The 9,784-nt window shown below is 39.4% G+C and overlaps 1 protein-coding gene across 1 annotated transcript; it reads left to right on the top strand.

Annotated features, from left to right (window-relative positions):
• Positions 1-5,433: 5,433 nt before the first annotated feature.
• Positions 5,434-9,429, top strand: LOC131426604 (uncharacterized). The gene is made up of 4 exons (XM_058589470.1): positions 5,434-6,099; positions 6,179-7,109; positions 7,230-9,347; positions 9,401-9,429. The coding sequence occupies exons 1-4, from the start codon at positions 5,434-5,436 to the stop codon at positions 9,427-9,429; spliced, it is 3,744 nt and encodes a 1,247-aa protein (XP_058445453.1).
• Positions 9,430-9,784: the final 355 nt, after the last annotated feature.

Below are 9,784 nucleotides of genomic sequence, written 5' to 3'. Positions count from 1 at the left end.
ATGTATCTGCCCCCATATAACTCTTATCAAATGACTTTTAATGACAACGAGAAAACTTCCTTGGCGAATTTTTTTTCATGTAAATCCTTACTGGATGGCTCTTTCACACGATCCTTTGTCCTGTAAATGTTTCAAACGTGATCTTCAGGACCCATACATATAATTTGAGTCAATGTATCTGCCCCCATATAACTCTTATCAAATGAATTTTAATGACAACGAGAAAATTTCCTTGGCAAAATTTTTTTTATGTAAATCTTACTGGATTGCTCTTTCACACAATCCATTGTCCTTTAAATGTTTCAAACGTGATCTTCAAGACTCATACATGGAATTTGAGTCAATATATCTGCCCCATATAACTCTTATCAAATGAATTTTAATGACAACGAGAAAATTTCCTTGGCGAAATTTTTTTCGTGTAAATCCTTACTGGATGACTCTTTCACACGATCCATTGTCCTGAAAATGTTTCAAAAGTGATATGCAGGACCCATACCTGGAAATTGAATCAATGTATCTGCCCCCATTTATCTCTTATCAAATCAATTTTAATGACAACGAGAAAACTTCCTTGGCGATTTTTTTTTTCATGTAAATCCTTACTGGATGGCTCTTTCATACAATGCATTGTCCTGTAATTGTTTCAAACGTGATCTTCAGGACTCATACATAGAATTTTAATCAATGTATCTGGGGGCAGATGTCATTAAAATTCATTTGATAAGAGATATATGGGGGCATATATCTCTTATCAAATGAATTTTAATGACAACGAGAAAACTTCCTTGGCGAATTTTTTGTTTTATGTAAATCCTTACTGGATGACTCGTTAGCACGATCCATTGTCCTGTAAATGTTTCAAACGTGATCTTCAGAACCCATACATGGAATTTGAGTCAATGTATCTGCCCCTATATAACTCTTATCAAATGAATTTTAATGACAACGAGAAAATTTTCTTGGCGAAATTTTTTTCATGTAAATCCTTACTGGATGACTCTTTCACACGATCCATTGTCCTGAAAATGTTTCAAACGTGATCTGCAGGACCCATACATGGAATTTGAGTCAATGTATCTGCACCCATATAACTCTTATCAAATGAATTTTTTGAAACCGTGAAAATTTCCTTGGCAAAATTTTTTCATGTAAATCCTTACTGGATGACTCTTCCACACGATCCATTGTCCTGTAAATATTCAAACGAGATCTTCAGGACCCATACATGGAATTTGAGTCAATGTATCTGACCCCATATAACTTTTATCAAATGAATTTTAATGACAACCAGAAAATTTTCTTGGCAATTTTTTTTTATGTGAATGCTTACTGGATGGCTCTTTCACACAATCCATTGTCCTGTAAATGTTTCAAACGTGATCTTCAGAACCCATACATGGAATTTGAGTCAATGTATCTGCCCCCATATAACTCTTATCAAATGAATTTTAATTACAACGAGAAAATTCCCTTGGCAAAATGGATGACTCGTTAACACGATCCATTGTCCTGTAAATGTTTCGAACGTGATCTTCAGGACCCATACATGGAATTTGAGTCAATGTATCTGACCCCATATAACTTTTATCAAATGAATTTTAATGACAACCAGAAAATTTTCTTGGCAATTTTTTTTTATGTGAATGCTTACTGGATGGCTCTTTCATACAATGCATTGTCCTGTAATTGTTTCAAACGTGATCTTCAGGACTCATACATAGAATTTTAATCAATGTATCTACCCCCATATAACTCTTATCAAATGAATTTTAATGACAACGAGAAAATTTCCTTGGCAAAATGGATGACTCGTTAACACGATCCATTGTCCTGTAAATGTTTCAAACGTGATCTTCAGGACCCATACATGGAATTTGAGTCAATGTATCTGGGGGCAGATGTCATTAAAATTCATTTGATAAGAGATATATGGGGGCATATATCTCTTATCAAATGAATTTTAATGACAACGAGAAAACTTCCTTGGCGAATTTTTTGTTTTATGTAAATCCTTACTGGATGACTCGTTAGCACGATCCATTATCCTGTAAATGTTTCAAACGTGATCTTCAGGACCCATACATGGAATTTGAGTCAATGTATCTGCCCCCATATAATTCTAATCAAATGAATTTTAATGACAACGAGAAAATTTCCTTGGAAAAATTTTTTTTATGTAAATCCTTACTGGATGGCTCTTTCAAACAATCCATTAACCTTTAAATGTTTCAAACGTGATCTTCAGGGCCCATACATGGAATTTGAGTCAATGTATCTGCCCCCATATAACTCTTATCAAATGAATTTTAATGACAACGAGAAAATTTCCTTGACGAAATTTTTTTCATGTAAATCCTTACTGGATGGCTCTTTCACACGATCCGTTGTCCTGTAAATGTATCAAACGTGATCTTCAGGACCCATACATGGAATTTGAGTCAATGTATCTGCCCCCATATAATTCCTATCAAATGAATTTTAATGACAACGAGAAAATTTCCTTGGCGAAATTTTTTTTGTGTAAATCCTTACTGGATGACTCTTTCACACGATCCATTGTCCTGAAAATGTTTCAAAAGTGATATGCAGGACCCATACCTGGAAATTGAATCAATGTATCTGCCCCCATTTATCTCTTATCAAATCAATTTTAATGACAACGAGAAAACTTCCTTGGCGATTTTTTTTTTCATGTAAATCCTTACTGGATGGCTCTTTCATACAATGCATTGTCCTGTAATTGTTTCAAACGTGATCTTCAGGACTCATACATAGAATTTTAATCAATGTATCTACCCCCATATAACTCTTATCAAATGAATTTTAATGACAACGAGAAAATTTCCTTGGCAAAATGGATGACTCGTTAACACGATCCATTGTTCTGTATATGTTTCAAACGTGATCTTCAGGACCCATACATGGAATTTGAGTCAATGTATCTGGGGGCAGATGTCATTAAAATTCATTTGATAAGAGATATATGGGGGCATATATCTCTTATCAAATGAATTTTAATGACAACGAGAAAACTTCCTTGGCGAATTTTTTGTTTTATGTAAATCCTTACTGGATGACTCGTTAGCACGATCCATTGTCCTGTAAATGTTTCAAACGTGATCTTCAGAACCCATACATGGAACTTGAGTCAATGTATCTGCCCCTATATAACTCTTATCAAATGAATTTTAATGACAACGAGAAAATTTTCTTGGCGAAATTTTTTTCATGTAAATCCTTACTGGATGACTATTTCACACGATCCATTGTCCTGAAAATGTTTCAAACGTGATCTGCAGGACCCATACATGGAATTTGAGTCAATGTATCTGCACCCATATAACTCTTATCAAATGAATTTTAATTACAACGAGAAAATTCCCTTGGCAAAATGGATGACTCGTTAACACGATCCATTGTCCTGTAAATGTTTCGAACGTGATTTTCAGGACCCATACATGGAATTTGAGTCAATGTATCTGACCCCATATAACTTTTATCAAATGAATTTGTAACCGTTGGTTCCATCTGCTACTTGTGCCTCTACCACAAGCTAAATATCTGCTATACATTTATAGTAGTTTGTTCTTAGTTACCCATATTTTGGGCCTATAGCATACATGTATTGGTTTGACAGGGGTTCACGATGGCCTGTCTCGTGGGATATTTCAGGAGAGAGTCATCTCTCTCTGATCACAGTAATGAACCAATTCATCAAAAGGTATCCTATAATAGATCGAAATGTCTCTACACCGTTTGTGTTCTGGAACACGATCCGGCAGGGATGAAACGCAAATTAGGAACATGTCATTTAATCGTTGATTCGGCAATATTCGGCCGGACAGTTCCGCTCACGAATAATTATTGCCTTATTAAGGCTCGGCATTAGGATAATCTTTCTTTCTGTCCGTGACTTGCAACTCGGTTAGTAGTGCGCGCGTAAACTAAGTTCATTAAAAAGGTGATACATGTGCTTTGTAAGGTGATTGTAAGATAATCAATTTAGTATTTTAATAGTTTTTCCTATAGCTAAATTAAACACAAAAGTTTTCTTAAAACTGAATATTGGATTCTTAAGACTATTAGTACGGTTAGTGGTAACGTAAATCATTGTTGCGATTAAATATAATAGATATTGAATTTATAGCATTACGAGAATGAAAATGTATGAAAAAGTGCTGAACGCTGTATGTATTTTTCGATAAAATAAGAAGAAGAAGGTAAATTTTATGTTTTCCAAATTATATATTAAAATGGTTTCAATTTGTGACGGCACCTATGCTAATACATGGTAAAGGTCCATGACAGGGCCTTTTTCTTTTGCTTTCTAAAAATAAAATCCGTTGATAGTGGAGGAATTTGATATACACGAGCTGCTGGTGTTACACACGGACAGAACCGAATTCGCCATCGCGAATTTAAGAAGCCTGACGCCCGGTACAGAGCTTCGTCGAACACTTTTAGTTGGCTGTAAATGGGGCAAGTGAACCGCGGCGGAATTTGACGAGGAAGTCCTGTTTCGTTTGACCGTGCCAGTGAACCGTCCTTGGCCGCGGTACAAGCTGTTGTCAGATCTGAGCTGGTTCCAGATTCCACATTCACACGGAGTGGATGTAGCATGCAAGTAAAAACACACCCAGGTATACCTGTGACGTCACAAAGATTCTGTCTAGCTATAAGTAAACCATGTTAAAATTATGTGAAATTCAGCTTAGCGTAGGGATAGGAGGAACCTTTCACCAGAATATAGAATTGTTTATCTTACATTCATCATTTTATTGTTAATACGTTAACCGAGCCATAACGGTGCTACCAATCCTCGCTGAATTGTGAGTCCACCCTTTAAAGATTGATTTCTTCCGCCTTTGAGCCACCCTGTACCGTGAGGATTTGTGGTGCATTTCCAACCCGGTGAAAGAGAAAGTTCATGAATAGGTGAGTGAGTGGAAGTTGCTAATTTCACTCTCTCCTGAGTGTCAGGATGGCGGGTAGGTTTTCGTGAATCGTTGTTAAGCATAACGACCCGGTAATTACTTACACAAAGCAAAGTAAGGTAGAGTTACAAATTGGCGCCCAACATAAAATTTAAAGACGACGGTTTGCATTGCTTTCTCTCCCCGGCGGAAGGAGGACGAGAAAAAAATTGGTCAATTTTTTTTGTTGGAATCGTTCTCTAAACGATTTACCAATAGTGTGTCGTGTGTTATTATAGTTTTCGATCCGTCTTCAAAAGTAATCCGAGCCTTAGAATCCCACAGCCACTTGAAAATCATCCTGGAGTTCAGTTTGAAGGAACTGAAACTGTGAAGGGTTAGTACGGTTGGATAGCAGAGTGAGTCTGTAGAGGGCACAGACGTTGACCTGGCTGGGATTTGATAGATTTGCTTTTGGTGATAGGTGGACATCTGTAGTAACATACCCGCTTACAAAATGGATGTAGAGCTGCAATTGCTGTACCAAGGGCTTTTGGTTCACCATCTCGAACGAGATGAAATTGAATATGAACTGGCCATTAGAGCAGTTCAATTCGATCACACGGTTAGCGAGTCAGCCTTGCGCAGACGATTACGCGATCGCCTGCGAGAGGAAAAAGAAAAAAATATTGAGGATATGGATTTCGGTAGGCGTAATGATTCAGTAGACGCGGAGATAGGAAAAATCGATGCGGGAGTGAAAAATATCAGAGACTACCTAGAAAACAGAGTCCGGTTTGAAGGAATCCGAGACTCGCTTAAAACGAGACTTGCGCACTATTTTGCGAGATGCTCTCGTGCACAAGATTTCGCTGAGAAGGATGAAGATTTAATAGATTTAGACAAGTTGAAAAGTTCTATACGAAGTGTAATGAGCACATTTTTCTCACTGTTTTCACCAAATCCGGCGGTTCAAGCCGAGATAGTTGCGCAAATTACTCAATCTATATCGAACCTAAAAATGCAACAAGAACAAAACAATGATTCGTCCTCCAATAGCCCCGACTCGCAAAACGAGCAAAGTAGGGAAACGGAGCTCAGCGGTCAGGATGGAGCTGGGCCTAGCAATAATAATAAACATTCTTCAAAAAAGGGTCGTAAATTGAAATCGGTACCGGATAATGTATTACCGTTCAATAAGTACACGATGTACCCTTTCGGAATACCTTACCCTTATGGGTATCCACCGGTTATGTTTGAAGAAAAAAAAACCAAAAGAAACCGAGAGAATAGGAAGACGTTTCCGTTTGGATAAAAGCTCCAAGAAACGACTACCGCGATCAGACAGTACTGAATCAGTAGATACTTTAGAGTCGGAGTCCTCCAGCTCATCGCCCTTGCCATCACGTCGCAAGTACAAATCAGAAACGCGCGGGCAATCCACAAGGAAATACCGTCCCGTTTCAGATTGGAATGTGCGATACGATGGAAAGGACAATGGACAAGGACTTATGAAATTTATACGCGAAGTAGAATTCCTTGCGAAATCAGAACGGGTAACACACAAAGAATTATTTAGATCCGCGATACATCTTTTCGGTGGAACAGCGAAATCGTGGTTTATGGCGAGTGTCGAAAACGAAGATTTTAGTTCATGGAGGGAGCTTGTTCGTGAAATAAAAAAAGAATTCCTGAGTCCGGATCACGACCATGTTAGCGAAATTCGCGCGGTTTCTCGCAAACAAGGTCAAAAAGAAAAATTTCAAGATTACCACTTCGAGATGCAAAAGATATTTAATTCTCTTACAAAACCGCTGTCAGAAGCAAAAAAATTCGAAATCGTTTTTCGTAATATGAGATCGGATTACAAAGGTCATGCCGTCGCGTCAAATATTAATAATCTCGCGGATTTGAAGAAATTTGGAAGACAATTAGATGCCACGTTTTGGTTTAGATACAACCCCCATGGTGAGGAAACGAGTACGCGAAATCGCGCGCAGGTCTACGAGATGAACGCGAACACTAAATCGAGGAGAGCACAAGACTTCACGAACGGTTCTCATAAAACGCGAAATTTCTATCGGTCACAAAGAAGTAATGCCTCGGAAGACGAAAAGTTTATAAAGCCAACAAAGCACGAATCACCGAAACCCGCGGACGAACGCGAACCAAAAACCATCCGTGACTCTGATGGTTTGAGTGTGATGTTAAAAAAACTATGCTCCCCCGAAAGAAGGCATATGTTTCAATTGCCGATTACCGGGACATGATCTAAAGGATTGTAAACGTCCCCGGCACAAATTCTGCTTTAAGTGTGGTTTCCACAATGTGGACACAAAAGCATGCCCCTATTGTTCAAAAAACGAGAAGATGACCGCTTGTTAGGGCAAACGAGTCAGAAAAATGTCCAAAACCCCTACCACTTTACCGATATATGCTCGAGTCTCCCCCTGGTGGGATATCATAAAGTAGTTCATAACGAATATATTCAAACATCTGATGTCGAGGTCGATGAACATTTTATTCATGTTTCCAACGACGATAGGCCACATATTGAAGTTAGTGCATATGACATACCTTTAATAGGTTTGTTGGACAGTGGTGCGAATCGGTCTATTCTAGGTAGAGGAGCCCAACAGTTAATTCAAATATGCAAGCTGAAAGTGTATAATACCGAGGTGGATGTAGTCACCGCTAGTGGGGAAAAGTTAATAGTATCGGGATATGTGAGCCTACCCATAACATTCAACGGTACAACTAAACTTATAGATATGTTGATAATACCATCATTAAGACGCCGTTTGATACTTGGTTCAGATTTTTGGAAAGCCTTTGGGATAGTTCCATACATTCCCCAAGTATCAGTTGAGGTCGTAGATGAAATTTCCGAAGATATTGGATTGTCCGAAGCTCAGCAGCAAGAGCTAGAACAGGTCAAAACTGCGTTTAAAGCCTCTGTCGAAGGTCAACTTGAAACAACTACATTAATTAACCATCGAATCGAGCTGACCGAGGAAGCCAAAAAGCAACTTCCTGTTCGGATCAATCCTTTTCCTATATCTCCAGCGAGGCAAAACCAAATAAACGTCGAGTTAGATTCTATGCTCGAAAGCGGAATAATAGAACGCTCCTATAGTGACTGGGCTTTACGGTTGGTGCCCGTTGATAAATTAGATGGATCGGTTCGCCTCTGTCTGGATGCACGGAAGTTGAACGAACGCACTGTCAGGGACTCTTACCCTCTACCACATGCGGACCGTATACTTAGTCGGCTTGGCCCAAGTAGATACATCTCTACGATAGACTTATCGAAGGCCTTTCTGCAGATCCCTCTACATCCAAAATCAAAAAAGTTTACGGCATTCTCGGTGTTGGGACGGGGGTTGTTTCAATTCACGCGAATGCCCTTCGGCTTGGTAAATAGTCCCGCAACCTTGTCGCGACTCATGGACCGGGTGTTGGGAGGAAGTGAACTGGAACCAAACGTGTTTGTCTACCTGGACGACATAATCGTCGTGAGCAACACGTTTGAAGAGCACCTTGACATGCTTAGGGAAGTGGCTACCCGACTCAGATCAGCAAATCTCTCCATTAACTTATCTAAATCTCAATTCTGTGTGTCAGAAGTACCCTACTTGGGGTATATTCTTAGCAGACAAGGTCTAAGGCCTAACCCCGACCGGGTCGAAGCGATAGTAAATTTCGAAAAGCCAAAATCGCTGAGGGCGTTGAGAAGGTTTTTAGGAATGTGCAATTATTATAGAAGGTTTATTGCTAACTATAGTGCAATCGTACAGCCTTTAACCGACCTGCTGAAGGACAAACCCAAGACAGTGCACTGGAAGGACTTATCCGAGAAAGCATTTGTCAAGATAAAGGAACTTTTGATCACGGCCCCTATCTTAACCAGTCCGGACTTTAGTTTACCCTTTTCCATACACTGTGACGCTAGCGATTCGGCGATTGCAGGGGTCCTGACTCAACCATACGAAGGGGTAGATAAACCGATAGCCTACTTTTCACAGAAACTCAGTACACCTCAGCAAAGATATTGCGCCACTGAAAAGGAGGCACTGGCCGTGTTGAAGTCTCTTGAAAAGTTTCGCTGTTACGTTGAAGGAACAAAGTTCATCGTATATACGGATGCTTCAGCACTAACTTACATATTGCGAAGCAGTTGGCGAACATCATCAAGACTATGCCGTTGGAGCATCGAGCTTCAGCGACACGATATAGAAATCAAACACCGAAGGGGGGTTGATAATGTTATCCCGGATGCTCTTTCTAGATCTATCGAGGTACTCAGCTCTACTTCGGATAAATCGGAGTGGTATCACAAAATGTTTAAACGAGTCCAACAGGATAACGAGAAGACGAAAGACTTTCAGATCGAAAGTGGAATTCTGAAGAAATTTGTCGCCAGTACAGAAGGTGACGTTGACTACCATTTCGAATGGAAAACTTGCGTACCTCGTGAACTACAGGAAAGAATATTAATAGAAGAACACGATGAGTCTTTACATTTGGGTGCAGAAAAAACACTCGCGAAAATCAGAAAAAAATATTATTGGCCTCAAATGTCGAAAGACGTAAGGTCTTATGTTCGAAAGTGCACGATTTGTCAAGAAAGTAAACCTAGTAATCGGTCTCAGTTTCCTGAAATGGGCCAGCAACGCCTCACCACCAAACCCTTCCAAATTATAGCTTTAGACTTTATTCAATCACTTCCTAGAAGTAAGCAGGGAAACTCGCATCTATTTGTAATAATGGATATTTTTTCTAAATTTGCACTGCTGGTACCCGTGCGGAGAATATCTACCCCGCAAGTTTGCAAAATCCTCGAAGAAGGGTGGTTTCGACGTTACTCG

Source organism: Malaya genurostris, chromosome 1, assembly GCF_030247185.1.
Source record: "Malaya genurostris strain Urasoe2022 chromosome 1, Malgen_1.1, whole genome shotgun sequence".
NCBI classification, from domain to species: domain Eukaryota; kingdom Metazoa; phylum Arthropoda; class Insecta; order Diptera; family Culicidae; genus Malaya; species Malaya genurostris.
This window is presented reverse-complemented; position numbering and strand designations above follow the sequence as displayed.